This window comes from Sciurus carolinensis, chromosome 8 (genome assembly GCF_902686445.1).
Source record: "Sciurus carolinensis chromosome 8, mSciCar1.2, whole genome shotgun sequence".
NCBI lineage: Eukaryota > Metazoa > Chordata > Mammalia > Rodentia > Sciuridae > Sciurus > Sciurus carolinensis.
In genome coordinates, this window is record NC_062220.1 from 129,061,740 (window position 1) to 129,077,775 (window position 16,036).

Consider the following 16,036-nt stretch of genomic DNA (forward strand, 5'->3'; position numbering starts at 1 on the left):
AAAAAAGATATACGCATGCACATGCTGCTCCCTCAAACACTTGCCACCTCCCCACCCCCACACGCACACATGCTCTGGGCCTAGGAAAGCCCTGCATGCACATTAAGTGTGACTTGCAGTCACGTGAACACAGAGGCCCTCACACCAGACCCCACAGGCTCCAGGCCCCATCTCTCCCTCACTGGTCCTGGGGCCATGAGACAAGACCATCTGCAAAGTGAGTGACAGAAGCTCAGGAAGGATCCAGGACTGGGACCCCATTCTGGGGAACAAGGTCAACTGCTGGTGTCAATCACAGGACAAGGAAACCTACCCCAGACCTGCCCCCAGCTCCTGCCTGCTGCCCACATCCCATGACCTTGGTCAACGTCCTTCTCTCAGCCTCAGTTTCCCTACCTTTAGCTTCTCCTGGCACCAGCACGGGAATACTTTTAAAGGAACCAGGCATCTGGGACTAACCTCACCTTTCTGGGTCTCTGATCCTCAGTTTCCAGGTCTCAGCTCCTGGGGGCGGGGACCTGTGGGGAAGGTGGGCCAAGGGGTGCCAAGCGAGGGCCCCATCCTAATTCACCCCCACCCTGGTCCTGGTGGCTGCGAACGTGCGGTGTGGGAAATCTGAGGGAGACCTAGGGGGGAAAGGGGAATCCGGGGCCGAAGGCAAGAAGGAGCCCGCCGGGCTTGAGGCGGCAGCTCAGGGGCCGGCGGCGGCCAGGGGCGGGAGGTGGGGAGCGCGGAGGGGGCGGGCAGGCGGCGGGCGGGGGAGGCGGGGAGCGCAGCGAGCGCGGCACAGAGCAAACGAGCGAGCGAGCGAGCGAGCTGGAGAGGCGGCGAGAGCCGGAGCGGCGGGCCGGGCGGCCGCGCCGGCGAGCGGACGAGCAAGCGGCGAGCAGCGCGGAGCGCGCGGGGCACCGAGGAGCGGGCGCGGCGGGCGCAGCGCGCGGCGGTCGGAGCAGAGAGGCCGGAGCGGCGCCGCCCCCGCCGCCCCTGCGGGGCCCCGGCCGGGAGCCCGACGAGGGAGGGGGCGGCATGGCCCGGCGGCCCGGGACGCGGGGGCGTTAGGCCCCCGGAGGGGCGCCCCCCGCCTCGCCGCCGCCGTCCTCCGCAGCCGCGCGCCCCGCCCGCTCCAGCCGCTCCGGGGGCCACCGGCGGCCCATGAGCCCCGGCCTCAAAGTTTGCGGCGGGCGGGCGGGCGCGGAGCCTCCAAGATGCCGTTCCACCCGGTGACGGCGGCGTTGATGTACCGGGGCATCTACACCGTGCCCAACCTGCTGTCGGAGCAGCGCCCCGTGGACATCCCTGAGGACGAGCTGGAGGGTGAGTGAGTGCCCCGCCGGGACCCCTGCCCGCCGGCCCTCCTACCTGTGCGCCCAGGTGAAGCGCGAGCTAGGGGCGCAGCGGGGTGGGGGGCTGTCCGCAGGTACCGGCAGCCAGGTGGACCGCTCCAGCGAGCAGCTGCGCGGGAGGCAGGATCCTTTCGCACCCCTGGGCGCCGCGGTGAGGGTAACCGAGGTGGAGGGGCGGCGCAGCCCCTGTCCGCGTGGTCCCCTGCGCTGCGGAAACTTGCCGGGCCCCGCAGCAGGGTCACCGGGCTGCGCAGCCCGCGGTGACGGTGCGGCAACGCGGTGGACTGGGGTGGGAGTCCAAGCTACGCCCCCCGCGCTGGCCGGGCCAGAGTACCCGCATCCTGATCCCCTCCGCGGCGCCCGCCCGTGGCTCTGCGCTCGCATTGACATTCCGCTCGTGTCGCTTTAAAAATCCAATCTGCTCCGGCAGCCGGAGAAGGGGAGAGGGCGACTGCTCTGCTTTTGCGGGTTGTGGGGCCGCCCCCATCCCTTTCTGAGGCCGTAGCCCCTACCCCTCAGCTCTGCGGGGACCCCCAGCCCGGAGCGCCCGGAAGGCGGCCGGGGAGGCGGTGGCGACAACAAGTGGCCGGATTGGGCGGCTCAGTCGCGATAACCAAGCTTGGAAGGGAAAGGCAGAGAGACAAGGACCCAAACCTGCCCCCTGCCCCAGTCCCTCGGCCTCTCAGACATGAATGGGGACCGCAGGCAACTGGCGAGAAGAAATCAGAACAGGGGACCGGTGATGGGGTCTTCATAAAGAGTGTCCTGGGCAGCAGTCAGACCCCAGGGCCTGCCCAACTCTTTCCCTGCTGATATGGGGGGAGGTGCTTGGGATTCCCCTCCCCCAGACCTCCTGGTGCCCCATATGGAGTGGAGTTGGGGGCTCTGGGCTGTTGGGAGTCTTGGCCTCTCAGGATCTGCTTGTCTGCTGCTGGGGGAGGGGCCGAGATCACTTCAAGGATGAGCCTCTCTGGGTATCTTGGGTTGAAAGGTCTCTCTCAGATCTGGGGTCTCAGTAGGGCTGATGAATGTGCGACCGAGGCAACAGTGCAGTAGGGATGGTGGTGGGAAGCCAGGAACGGAAGTTCCTCCAGGTCCCTAAGCCTGGAAGGGGACAGATCTTGGGGGAGTCACACTGAGTCAGGGGGAAGATCCAGAGAAGGCAGACACCACCACGCTCACTGCACCACAAGGCCATGAGCCACCTGCTCCTCTCCAACACCCTCACAAACCCTCAGGTTCCAGGAGAGTTTTGGAGACCAGGTCTGGGCTCTGGTGCAGGCAGAACAGATGGAGGGACACGGGTTTCCCTGACCTGCCCTTATCATTCATTCCCAGAGCCCTGGTCCCACCCTCTCTGGACCAAAGCCCATGGTCTAGAGCTTCCTGCAGGGCCTGGGAAAAGGAGTGGGCTTGATAAGGGGCAAGAGGGCAGGGGAGGGAGCATAGGCCATTTTTTCTCCATCTTCATTCCCTCCTGCCCTCGCCCACCCAAATCTCCTGCCAGTTTCCTCCTCCAGAGACCCTCATCCTGGTCACTTCATCCTGGTCACTCAAACAGGGGTCCACATGCTTCCCCAGACCCCAGGCAGCTTCTACCTCATGCCCTTCCCTCACTCCAAGTACCCCCAGCATGACCCTAGCACCCCGGCTCCAAGGCTCATTGGGTCCCACCTCCCCCAGTGCTCAACCCTGGAGTGACGGCTCTGAGGAAAGGGAGAATTTGAGAGGGGGCTGGGATGTAGTGGTGTGGACCACAGGGTGGGCTGTCCAGGGGCAAGGAGGCTGCAGGCTCCCCTTGGGCCACCTAGCCGACATGCTGGCAGGAGCCCAGCGGTGTTAGTCACCATCACACCAAACACACTCCCTGCTTCTCTCCCGCCCCCTTCTCCTGGGCCAGCAGAGGGGCCCTAGTGCAGGGGGCACCTGAAGGGCAGGGGCCTCCCTGGGGACCTTTGGTGGAGGGCATGGAACCAGCAGATGCCAGGGTGGCCCTGGCCCACTTCCTGGCCTGCAGGCATCTACAGATGAAGGCATAAAGTCTTCCAAGATTGACCCCTTTCTTGGCTGCAAGGAACCTCAGAAGGTCCCAGGCTCCTTGCAGTGGGCCTTGAATGCCAGGACAGGGTAAAGAGTGGCCGTCCCTGATACAAATCCCCTTTCTGCTGCCTCTCCAGTGCCCTGTTAGTGCTTCTTCCCTAGGACTGTATGGTTAAGACCCAGACCCTTCGCTGGGAGGAGGCCATTGGTGGGGGAACCACATGCGCCAGCAAAAGGGAGCCGGGCAAACTGGAATAAAATGCTGCAGAGAGTTTGTGCCTGCCTCCCCCCTAATCCAAGGGGCAGTCAGTGTGAAGGGGGAGAAGATGAGGAAAGGAGATGGAGAGGGCATGGCTAAGACGAAGGCTTCCCAGCCAGATAAAGCTAGATTCAGATCTCTGCACCCTCGACTCAGGGAGTGACCTTGGACAATCTCTTGCTTCTCTCAGCCTTGGTCTCCCCATCTATAAAGAGGGGGTTGACATTGCTCTCCCCAGGGGTCCTGCGGGCAGAGGATGCATTGAAAGTACTCAGTGCAGGGCCTGGCAGTGTGTCAGGGGTCCCAATATCACAGCAAGGGAGATTGAGGAGGGAACCGTGGAGGAACGTAAGCCTGGCGTGTGTAGGGTCCCTGAGGCAGGGCTGCAGGGTGTTCAGGGAACTGGGTGAGGAAGGGCAAGCTGGGGGCTAGGACCAGGTCTGGCAGAGGCACTTGGGAACCTGTGGCCCTGGGGAACTATGGATGATAGTTGACAGGGTAAGGATATTACGGTTGGGCAGAGCTGGCCTGGGGCCTACCCAGCCCCGCATTCCCTCTGTACGACCCACTATGGCTCTGACGCACATGTACCCACAGAGAGGCTTCCAGGAATACTGAGGCTGCTCCCAAGGTGCCAGTGGGCTTGAGCACCTGAGGGTGGGCATGGGACGGCTGCAAGCTATCACCCTCTCTGGCCAGAGACAGGAGAAAGCATTAGGCAGGGAGATGACCACCAGGGCAAGGTTTGGGGTTGGCACCTGACCTGCCCAGGCAGACAGAGAAGACTGCATTAAGAATGGCCAAATGGGGACCTTCTGAGTGGGAGGAGCCTGGGTAGTCTCCTTTCTGCCTCTGGTCCCTGCAACCTGAGCCCAGCAGCCGCCTCTGCACAGGCCAAAAACTCAGGGAGGCTGAAGAGGTGGGGCGCAGGGCCAATGCCGCGGAGAGTGACAGCCTCTGCAGAGGATGGACACTGCCCCTTCCAGTGACCTCCATCCGGTGCCCCGTTTCTGGACTTGGGCTCTCTTGACAGAGCCCTGGTGGCCTTCGGGGCCTGTTAGGGACTCGGGCCCTGACCTAGCTCCACGAGTTCGGGAGGGGACTGGGGAGGTCAGACTGGGGTGTCAGATGGGGAGTAACGTCAGCCTGGAAACCCAGTGGCCCTGCCAGTCCATTCCTGGGCCAGGCATCTCCATGCCAAGATGGAGCACAGCAGGCTTCCCCTGGCCTCACGAAGCAGGAAGGGAACAAGACTTTCGGGGAAATGGGCCCAGCTATGATATGTTGGTGGCACGCCGTGATGGGGAGTCGTGACATCCGCCTCTCTCAAGGACCTCTTACGCCCTGTCTGCCCCCATACACACACAGAGGCCAGGCCTCAGCCACCAGGCAGGAGTCTCATCCCCATTTCACAGACCAGGCACCTGAGGCTCCACAAGGGAAGTGCCTTGCCCGAGTCACTTGGCTGCTGAACGGCAGAGCCAGAACCTAAGCCCAGGCCTTGGGTCCTGGGCCCGGCAGTGGGCAGACCAAGTTCACCCAGTCCCCCCTCTCCTTCTGGCTCTACCATCTGGGACAGTCTGATTAACAGCCAGGCCTGGCCAGCACTTACGTGCTTGATTTTCTTGCTTAATCATCCCAGTAAGTCCCATTGTACAGGTGAGCAAACTCAAGGTCACCTAGCCAGGATAGAGAAGAGTTGGGTATCAAACCTGGGTCTGTGTGATGTCAGGATGCCTCTCTGACCAAAGAAGGTGGGGCCTGAGCTGGGCCTATATGAGCACAGGGGCTGAGGTGGGCCGGGGGGCTCCCAGACTGTGGTGTGAGCTGGTTGTGCAGTGAGGGGCGGGTGAAGGGACACGTGGATGGGGAGGTGGAAGGCTGTGGGTTTGCCTAGTGGCCTTGGGAGGTCAGCCCTGCCTGAGACACGACCCCAGGACCTGCCGGGCTGCCTCAGAGCCTGTCATCCGACTGCTTTCCGCTGCCGCTGCGCCTGCGTGGTACCTCTCTTCAGGGTCTCCAGGGAAAGGAGTTGGGTTCCAGTTGAGGCAGCCCTGGACTCAGGGATCCACTCCAGCCCCTGCCAAGGTGGAAGGAACATCTGGAACTCAGCTCACTGGAGGGATGAGGGAGGCTGCCTCTTCAGCTCTCAGCTGTCTTTGCGGCCCCACCCTGAGATCCCCCAAATAAGGTTGTACAGAGGGGGAGACCAAGGACTTGGAGAGATGTGGTTCCTGACACTGGATCCCCCACAGTCCAGCCCCTGGGTCAGCGACCCAAGGGTGGTCCTCCATCCCTACCTTAGCTCCGTTTCCCTCTTCTGTGGGTGAGGGTGCTGCCCTTGAAGGCTGGCCAAGGGGACAGGCAGCCTCCTCAGCCTCCCTTCCTGCTTCTTGGCTGCTGGGGAGTGGAAGGCAAGCGCTTCCCATTGCTGATTGTTAGCGGGCTCAGAGTGACCGCCTCGTGTTGAGCCGTGCGTGAACTTCTGTTCAGCTCCTTTCTCGGTGTGCTCCAGTGGGTGGGTTCCTCACATCAACCATTCATTCATTTCATCATTCACCCAGCAAGTGTTTATGCTTGAGTGACAGGCCCTGTTTCAGGTAATGGGGACAAGTCATGAACAAGATCCACCGGCTCCCTGCTCTTACAGCTTTCATAGTTCACAGTTCAGGATGGGGGAAGAGCAGGTCTGTGGGGGCTCAGAGGAGAGCCGGGGTCAGGTGGGAGCAGGGAGGGCATGAGGGAGGTGGGGTGTCCCAGCTGAGAACTGGGGCTGCATGGGTGTTGGCAATAGAGAGAGGAAGGGCGTTTCAGGTAAAAGGAGCTGCCTGTTCCAAACCTGGAGAGAGCAGCGCCGGTGTCCAGGCCTGAGAGGCCCCCTGGGGCTGGAGTTCAGGACACTTGGCCAGAGCCCATGCCTGGGTCAGCACTGGCCAGAAACCCGTGCGTGTGAGCGTGTATGCCTGCATCTCTACCCAGAGACCCCCAGCACCTGGAGTCCTCCGTGGGTGCCAGGCCTCTGCTTATACACTTCTAGTCATGGGAAACACACTGCTTCCGTGGTGGCTTAGGAAAACGCTAGGCGGGAGTTGGCCTAGAATTTCTAGAGTCTAAGGTTTGCAGAAACCCTGGGCCTGGCCAGCTCAGCAGTTTGCCTGGCTCCCAGCTTTACCTGGGTTGCGCCCAGGCAACTCAGGGGCTGCTCCGTGCTTGTCTCAGGCCTGCTTGTGAGACTCTGACCTCGGCTGAAACCACCAGGCTGTGGGCCATGGCTCCTGGTCTGTGGTGGAACCAATAGGCTGAGCTGGGCTCCCCTGTCCCTCAGAGACTAAGGAATAACCTCAAAGTATAGGACTCTACAAGCCGTTTCAGGACTCACAGACCCCTAAAGTAAGTCTCTGATCACCTAACACGAAGCAATGGTCCTGGCTCCCACTGAGCAAGGCTGGCTGCCCACCTATCCGGGCCTCAGTTTCTAGGTTCTGGAATATGGGGCATTTCTGTGTCTCTAAGGAGCTCAACTCTGTATGCTGAAATCCCACCCATGGGACAATTTGGGCAAAGGCCAGCAGACTACCAAGTGAACAAGGAGACCTCCAGGGAGCTGACACTAGTGGACTGAGATTTGTCCCCCGAAGGGAAATGCTTTTTAAGACCCTTTTGGGACTGAGATAATGAAAGAAGCAGAGGTGGAATGAAGGTGAGCAAATTAGGACCCCATGCAGGGTTCCTGGTTGTCGTCCTCACATCGTTCTACCCATTTTGCTGTGGGTAAGACTGAGGCTGGCCCAAGGTCATACTCTGAGTTGTTAGGTCCCAGCCAAGTGCGTTATTCCCCAACTAAGTGACCCAGGTTCTCGGGCCTCAATTTTCCCCTCTGTACGTGAGAAGAAGATCCCCACATCTGATCTATCATGAGCCTGGTGCGGCCCCTCCATCCCTCCTGTCTTCCCCCAAACTGGAAGGCAGCATGTGCCCAGCTGTGAGCCCTTTAGCTGCAGCTGCTGCTGTCTCACGTGGCTGTCATTAGCAAGTGCTGGCCAAGGTTGAGGAGCTGAGTCTCAGGAAGAAGCTCAGGATGGGGATGAGGGAGAGAGGGGAAGGGATGGGCTGGGAACGAGAAGCCCAGCATTGTCCCTGTATCTACCACACGGGGGCGTCGTGGGCTCATCGGGAGAGGGTCTGGGCGCCTGACATGCTCAGACTCCAGGGGACAGTCACTGTCAAGGGTCAGGTAACCCCTCCGCAGCCTGGCTCAGCCTGCCCAGAGACCCCAGAATGCAGCACTAGTGTTCCCTTGGGCCACCTTATAACTGTTTCTCACCAGATCTGCAGATGCTGGGTTGGTTGGATCTCAAGGGTCTGACCAGGGGGCTGTTGGGGACAGAGTTGAGGTCCCAGCCTATTCTGCTCCCCCCACAGAGATCCGCGAGGCCTTCAAGGTGTTTGACCGTGATGGCAACGGCTTCATCTCCAAGCAGGAGCTGGGTACGGCCATGCGCTCCCTGGGCTACATGCCCAACGAGGTGGAGCTGGAGGTTATCATCCAGCGGCTGGACATGGATGGTGAGCACAGCCCCTGCTTCAGTTTCCTCACCTTTCACCTGGGCCCCAGGGATGGGGCAGGGTCTGGGGCCTGAGTCACTGAGGCTTAAGTCCACCCTTGGGCCTCTGGTTTCCCCTACTCCAAGTCACCCCAAAGTCTGTTGCAGGTTGCAGCCAGATCTGGCCCCATTTCTCACCATGGAGAATCAAGGCCAGATAGCCCCAGCCACATGTGGGGTCAAAGACTGCTCCTCTCACTCTGTAGACTGAGAAATATGGAAAAGAGAGTATATAATACATATCCCAGCTCCCACCAGCCCAAACAAAATTGTTTAGTTGTTTTTGCCACCTGGTATTTTATTAAGGAAAAACTCACAAGAGGGACCAATAATACCAAGTCCCCTCTGCTTCCTCCCACCAGAGATCTCCTCCCCCTCTTTCCCTCAAGAGAGCAGGTGACAATGTGGGCAGGTCGTCCCCTCCTGAGCCTCATTTCCTGCCTGTTTGGTGGAGATGATGTCTGGTCCTATATCCACCCTGCTCAGCGACAGGGTGCAGGGGAGTCATGGATGGTATTGTATAAACTGAACTCTGGGGGTCACCTGCTGCTCTCCACCTCCACCTTCCCCAGTGGGGCCTCATCACACTTGGTGGCCTAAACATTAGCCCAGAGGCTGGCAAGTTAGGTGCCCCTGAAATTGACTCAAGACTTAGAAGAGGAGGATACTTGCCTGAGGTCACTTGGTAGGTCCAAGATGCCAGGACTCTATCCCAGGTCCTAAAGCAGGACGGGACCTGCCCTGCCTGCCCCCAGCTAGGTGTCAGCCTGACAATCTGATTGGACCTGTGCCCACTGTAGGTGATGGTCAGGTAGATTTTGAGGAGTTTGTGACCCTCCTGGGACCGAAGCTTTCCACCTCGGGAATCCCAGAGAAGTTCCATGGCACTGACTTCGACACGGTCTTCTGGAAGGTATGTCCTGGCTGGTTGGGACTCAGGGCTTTGGAGAGGTGTTAGGGGTTTTTAAAGGGGAGGTGACCACTCCACGTCTCGTCTACTGGAGGGCCATGGGCTCGCTGGGAAAGGCAGGTGTTGGTCAAGGACTCTGTGGGAATGAAGCCAGTGTCTTCCAGGCCTTCAGAGTCTGCAGGACTGTCACTGGGCTCTGTGAATGCAGGGTGCTGGGTGGGGACTGTGGGGGGGGGTGGCCAGAGCACTATTCCTCCACTCCCAAGTGCGACATGCAGAAGCTGACCGTGGACGAGCTGAAGCGACTGCTCTACGACACCTTCTGTGAGCACCTGTCCATGAAGGACATCGAGAACATCATCATGACAGAGGAGGAGAGCCACCTGGGCACAGCGGAGGAGTGCCCTGTGGATGTGGAAAGTGAGTGACAGGCCCCTGGGACTCCGTGGGTGGGCTCAGCCACTTGAGCAGGCGGACATAACCAGGCGTTTGCAGAGTGGGGCTGGGGGGTCCCTGTGTTCCCCACGGGTTGAGACTGTGCCGAAGTCTCGAGTGGCCAGCTTCTGATTCTGCTGCTTTGTGTCCCCTTCTCTCCGCTCCCTGGTGCTCCCGGTGGGCGGCCACAGCCTGCTCCAACCAGCAGATCCGCCAGACGTGTGTGCGCAAGAGTCTCATCTGCGCCTTCGCCATCGCCTTCATCATCAGCGTCATGCTCATTGCGGCCAACCAGGTGCTGCGCAGCGGCATGAAATAAGAGCCACCTGGGCCCCTGGCTGGCACACGCAGTGCTGGGCCCACTCCACACCCACCGCCGCCCGCAGCCCTTCTCCCTCAGCTGGCTCTGGACCACCATCCTGTGTACTTCAGGACCTGGACGTCTGCTGACCCCACCCCTCTCATTCCATGGGCCTTGCATGGAGCCGTGGCTAGGCTGTGGAGAACCCGGTGGTGACCCTGAGGACGGCCCCCAGCCCCTACACCATGCCCGTACCCCTGCCGAGCCTGTATGTAGCGCTAACTCTTCCTGCTGTCCGGGGGCTCCTGGGAAATGAGGGCCTTGAACAGGAACCCCAGGACCCAGTCACTGCTATGCCCAGAGAGGGCATCTGCCTACCCCAGCTCTAATCTGAGGTCTGCCCAGAGCTGTGGGCAAGGGTGGAGGCGGTGGGGGCAGAAAGCCTCCTTCAAGGCTGGGTCTCCTGAGTCCTTTCCTCTCACCCAAACCTAGCCCTCCTCCCCGATGTACCTGCTAGGGCCTGAGCCTGCCCATTTCACAGGTGGGGAGCCTGAGGTTCAGAGGGACTGATTTGGCCTCAGGTTACCCTCAGGGATTTTCAGGAAGGGCAGAAGCTCATGGCAGGATGGACCTCTGAGACGGCCCTGAGGTCCTTGAACTTCTGCCCCCAGCCCGCCCTAGCAAAGGCCCAGTGGCCAAGGGTCATATTGCTCCCCGGCACAGAAGCTAGAGCTGTAGTCCAATGCAGGAAGGAAACAGCCAGGGCCAGGAGGCCTCCGGTAGCCTGAGCAGGCTGTGATCTCCCCCTGGCCAGGGCACTCCTCCTTGCAAACCTTGGGAGGGCCCTGGGTGGAGGAGCGGGCATAGCTCACCTGTCAGTGCCAAGAGGTGTGGCCAGGCCGCTCTCCTGAACCCAGGCCCTGCCTTCTGCCCTCTCCTCCCTCCATTTCTCTGCACCCTCAAGACCAGAGACCCGGTTCCTGTCCCTGCCCCAAATGTGCCATCCCAAACAGGTGGCATCAGCTCAGCATGGGAAGATGCAGGGGCTGCAAATTCTGCTAGGGGTGGAGTGGCAGATGGCGTTCTTGCGCTCCTCTCCCCAGGCCTGGGACCGCTTATCACCTGGGCGACGAGCGCAGCCACACTGGCACACCCTTTGCCTGGCCGGCTGAGCCTCTGCAGGTCTCTGTTGAAGAAGGGCTGGGAGCACAGATCACCCTGGAGATCTTGCTCATCCCAGCCCTTCCAGTCCCCTGAAAAGGGTCGGAAGTGGAGCTGAAAACTCCAGCACAGGGAAGCACAGTCAAACCACCATGGGAGGCTTTCTTTATAGACATCTGCAAGTTCTCTCGTCCATCTTCTCGAGACATCCCAGGAGGGAGGGTGGGTAAAGTAGAGGGTGAAGCTGCCCAGCACAGACTGGGACCAGACCCACAGTCTCAGAGGCTCTGTGGGCATAAAGGGCAGAAGGCTCAGCCTCCCCTGTAGGAGCAGTTGTCTTTATTGTGACAGATGAGTGCTGACCAGGTAGGAGTTAAGCAGGGGCAAGGGGTTCAACCCCACTGGACTCTGGGCTGCAGGGGCCACCCCCCAGGTGGGGGTGCCCTCAGGGATGGAGGCAGCTCCTGGACTGGCGGCCAGCCTATGGGGTACTGGAAGACAGTGGCTCTGATGGGTTCAACCCTGGAGAGGAGGAGAAAGACAGAGAATTAGAGTGGGCGCAACTGAGGCCCAGGGTGGAGCACAGCCCAGACCCAGCTCTCCCTCCCACCACCCGGGGTATGGGGAGGGTCAGCTGCCTGCCTGGCCCTTCTGGAAGCAGAGACTTGAGGATACACAGACCCTTAGAGCCAGAAACCTCCTCTCCAGGAATGGAGCCCAAGGAAACAGTGAGGTTGTAGGCAGATATTGAGCTACGAGAATGGCTTTGAAAAAAGTGGAAATAACCTTAGTGTCCACCTGTGGGGGACTGATTAAATACATATGCACATCCAGTGGAGAATGCTATGCAGCCTGTGTAAAAATTAAGGCAGACATATATGCACTGATGAGGAGAGACATATTATGTGAGTAGGGAAAAAAGCAGCTTATAAAATAATGTATATAGCATGATACTATTTTTGTTTAAAGATATATAACATATATAAATGCATAAAAAAAACCTGGAAGACACAGCAAAATGTTAACTGGTTCTATCTGAGTGGTGCAATTATGGGTGGTTCTTTTTTTTTTTTTTTTTTTAAACTTTATACTTTTCAAAAGTTTTCCAAGCACGCGAGCCTTTGAAATCCGAAAAAAATATTGTCTAAAATGTTTTAAAAAGCCTCATTTCTCATGCTATTCATGGTCCTCCTTAACATTCATCTTTCCCAAGTCACCTCTCCCGGAACTCAGGGCCTATAGGAAGTGCCATCCATGCAAAGGCATCATCTATGCCCAGCCTGGAGTACCCCAACCTAAGCGAGCTGACTGAGGCCCAGAGAGGCACAGAGGCAGCCTCCCCATGCCCTTTCACCTCTGCCACCTTCAGACCTGTCCGCACTGGATCCCACTCAGGCTGCTGCTCCAGAGCTGCAGTGCCCTCCTCGGGCTACAAAGCACTGTGAACTCACCCGGGAGCTCACGTGCTGTGTCCAAAGGCCTGCAGCTCTCAGCGGGTGGGGTAGGGGTAGCATTTTTCTGTACCCCACTGCCCAGAGCCAGGCCTGATACCCAGAGGCAACCCAGTAACTGTGTGCTGAATGACGAACAGCCGTTCCAAGAGCTCTTACTGACTAGGCACCACAGCCTAGAGAAGCCTCAAGAATCCCCACAGGAATCCTATTTTTCAGATGAGGCAACTGAAGTACAAGGAGTCATCACATTTCTAAGTGACACGGGATGAAGGACGAGGGGCTAGAATGCAATTCTGACATTGTCCCCTGCCCCTTCAGTTCCCTCTGCTCCAGCCACACCCCACCCCACCCTGTGCCCTAGTCTTTGTGGAAGGTGAAGCCCTGGAAGCTCCCAGCAAGCTTGGGCGCCCAGTGGCCAGCCCTCTGCAGAAACAGAAGGGCCTGGGCCCTCTGGGAGAGGTCTAGACAGGCCTCAGGCCTTCAAAGTGGAAGCGGAAGCCCCTGAGAGTTTGCACCCCCCACACCCGCACTCAGCTTGCCCTCTCTGGGCCTGATTGATAGTACGGAGTCAAGGACTTCTGGGAGCCCTAAGTGCAGCCTCTAGGACTCCCCCTGTGAGAGGACAGGGACATCCCCTGCTCGGGGAGCTGCTGCCTCCTGGAAAGCACAGAAAGCAGCTCTTAACATGATTTATGGTGCCGGGGAAATTTCATAAACTCCACTAAGACACAGAAGGTTGAGAGTGGAGGAGGCCACAACTGCTAGAGCTGTGTGGCTCTCTAAGGGGTCATGGTGACAGTGGAGCTCCCCCAGGGAGGGTGTGATCCTGGGACGCTCCTGCCCCTGAGCCTCAGGTCCTTATTCTAGCAAATGGGGCACATTTGCAGGCAGCTGGGACATAGCTACTAAGTTCCAAGGCTCAGTCCAGTGTCCCTTCCTGCCTCGAGGCTCCCAGCAGGGGTCGGGCAACCCCTGAGTCTGCTCAGACACTGGCGCCTTCCCAGGGCCCCAGACATGCCAGGCCCTGGGCTTTACAGCCCACCCCTGCAGCCCTGGCACAGGGTAGACAGGGACACAGGTACATGTGTGGTAAGACTTCACTTGAGGCTTCTAGCATGGCCTGTTTACCCTGTGTATAAGGACAGAAGCAGTTCCCTGGCAAAGCCCCAGCTGTGGTCCTTACCGAAAGGAAATAGAGTCTTAATGGAGGTGGATGGGCCAGAACAGTAGCTCCGGCCCAGAGAGGGGGGCATAGGGGAGATTAAGAGGGATAAAGTCACAATCAGAAGAGCCAACAATGGGAAGCAGGGACGGGCACTGAACTGGCTGGGGATTAGTCTGCGTGTCTAAGGCCAGCCGCTCCCTCCCCCAACGCTGTCTGCTCTTGGCAGATCCCTCAGGGTCAGTCTATTGGGGGATGAGCAAATGCCACCAGGCTGCACCTTCAAGGAGTCTCTGTGTCCCCATGTTTATAAGGAAGGTTGGCTCAGCTCACCTGTGCGTTGTGGGCATTCCATTTGGCCATCAGATTTAGGTGGTCCCAGGGGGGAAGGCAGCCATCTACTCCCCGGGAAGGAAACACATACCCAAAGAGAAAAAAAGGGCTGCTAAAGTTCCCAGACCAGTCCCCATACACTGATACCCAGGTGACAGGCTTCCAGGCTGGCGACCCTGGCTCCCCTAAATGCACACACATGTAGTTGTCATGCGCTGGGTGCAGCTCCGCCCGATCAAGGCTGTGAAGGGAGATGTGTCTGCCAAAGCTCACAGGCTGGCGAGGTTTGCCAGGCCAGAGGTGCAGAGGCAGTTGTAGGCAGAGGAAACCGCATGCACAGGTGCCCTGAAATCACAAATGACTGTCCATCTAAGAGGCTGCTAAAGTGTCCACCGTGACTGACAGAGGCTAGATATGAGAAGTGATCAGGTGACCCCATAAGTCTGGTAGGCAGCAGGGAGGTCCCCTTGGGTCCTGCGAACTAGGTTGTGGAGAACAGGCCCTCCCAAGGTGGAGGTGGCCTTGGGAGGGGTTAAGCAGGGAAGGCCCAGGGCTGGGGTGTGTTTTGGAAGCTGGCTGGGGTTGTAATACGGAGGATGAACTGGGGGAGCTGAGGGGAGGTGAGAGACCTAGGAGAGGGCTGCTGCAGCCTCCTGGGACAGCCACGGTAGCCAGCCCAGAGGCTTGAATCTGCTTCCCTACAACCCCACAGGATGGGGTCCACGGATTCAATAGCACAGCCCAGATCAGCAGGTGACCACCCTGCAGGGAGAGGGCTGTGGAAGACCAAGGTAGCAATGACAAAGCAAGAACAAAAGGTCACCTCCTTTTCAACAACTCCTTTTTCTTTTTTTAAATTTTTCTTTGGTTGTGAATGGACCTTTATTTTTTTATTTATTTATATGTGGTGCCAGGAATCGAACCCAGTGCCTCACTCGGGCTAGGCAAGTGCTCTACACTGAACTAACCCCAAAAATTCCTTTCTCTTAAGGCTGCGCAGGCCTGCTCTTGCTGGAGAATAATTCATATTGGCCTGAAGCCTTCAAGAGGCAGGTGGAAGGTGGAAGGTGGGGAGGGGGCAGAGAACGTCTGTGGAGAAAGCAGATCTCTTGGAAGTGGCCAGGTTGGTTGGCCAGAGGGAGAGGGGCCTGGGGGAGCGGAGTTTAGAAACCCCCAGAGCCTTGGGTAGGTCCCAGTTGCAGGCATTCCAGAGACACTCCTGCCATCCTGGCAGATCCAGTCCCGCTAGACTGGAGACCACGGGGTCTTCCTGAGCCCTCCTCACAGCCCTCAGAGGCACCGAGGCTGTAACCTGTTCCTAGGAGGCACCACAGGGCAAAAGCAGGCAGGTAAGTGGCCAGGATGACAGGAGCTTGGAGGAACTCATATGCGACCAGGTCCAAGGAGTGGTACAGAGTAGAGGCTGAACTGAAGAGGTCTCAGGAGAACGGGGACCCCCAGAACTCTCGAGTCAGACCAGCCCTCCAACACACGAACAGAAGAAACCTGGAGTTCAGGACATGGATCCCTGGAAGACGGCTGGTCCCACAGAGGTCACCCACATGACCAGTCACAATCCCTTCAGACAGGTCCAAAAGGAAGAGCTGTCTCACTCCAGCATCTGAGTTACGTCCGACTAGATAGTTTTAAGGTAGGGGTACACTGGGCATAGATTACAGTAAAGGTAAAATACAAAGTTAACTTTAAAATGCCTTAATAATCACTTTCCATTGGACCAAGAAATTTGGCCTTCACCTTCTGGCAGAGGCCTGAGGGAAATCCTTACCCCATGGGCTGTCTAACCAGGCCCTCTTGGCTCAGGTCAGGTACGATCCCATGAGACCACACCACAGAGGTAATGGGGTCTGAAGCTCTACTGCAAGATGGGGAGCAAGATGACGCAGGGTAGAGCAGCTTGTACAAAGTCATGTGCAGCTCACAAGCACATCCCTTGGTCCCCTTTCCTCCCCTCTCTTCCTCCTTTTTCCTCCCCGCTCTCCCTCTATTACTGGTCGGGGAGCCCAGGAGCCCTGG

General features: G+C 58.6%; 2 protein-coding genes across 6 annotated transcripts in view; one reads left to right on the forward strand and one right to left on the reverse strand.

The window, feature by feature from the left end:
* The first annotated feature begins 821 nt into the window (after positions 1-821).
* On the forward strand, positions 822-12,132 carry Cabp7 (calcium binding protein 7). Its single transcript, XM_047561236.1, has 5 exons — positions 822-1,314; positions 8,065-8,208; positions 9,047-9,159; positions 9,423-9,576; positions 9,783-12,132. Exons 1-5 carry the CDS (start codon positions 1,206-1,208, stop codon positions 9,908-9,910), a joined length of 648 nt encoding a protein of 215 aa, XP_047417192.1. The 5' UTR covers positions 822-1,205; the 3' UTR covers positions 9,911-12,132.
* Positions 11,183-16,036, reverse strand: part of Zmat5 (zinc finger matrin-type 5) — a 35,574-nt gene continuing 30,720 nt past the window's right edge. For 2 of the 5 annotated variants that reach the window (XM_047561240.1, XM_047561238.1), the window contains one exon: positions 11,183-11,575. In XM_047561240.1, the coding sequence (XP_047417196.1) occupies positions 11,446-11,575 (130 nt within the window). In that variant the 3' untranslated portion in view covers positions 11,183-11,445. Of the gene's footprint in view, positions 11,576-12,885; positions 14,068-16,036 lie in introns of those variants that run through there. The other 3 variants (XM_047561237.1, XM_047561239.1, XM_047561241.1) reach the window with 2 other exon arrangements.

What these genes read in the sequence shown, in the direction of transcription:
- Cabp7 (XM_047561236.1), top strand. Translation starts at nt 1,206, where the DNA reads ATGCCGTTCCACCCGGTGACGGCGGCGTTGATGTACCGGGGCATCTAC. An exon ending in CCCTGAGGACGAGCTGGAGG is followed by an intron (nt 1,315 to 8,064) that starts GTGAGTGAGTGC and finishes CTCCCCCCACAG; the next exon opens with AGATCCGCGAGGCCTTCAAG. An exon ending in GTGCCCTGTGGATGTGGAAA is followed by an intron (nt 9,577 to 9,782) that starts GTGAGTGACAGG and finishes GGGCGGCCACAG; the next exon opens with CCTGCTCCAACCAGCAGATC.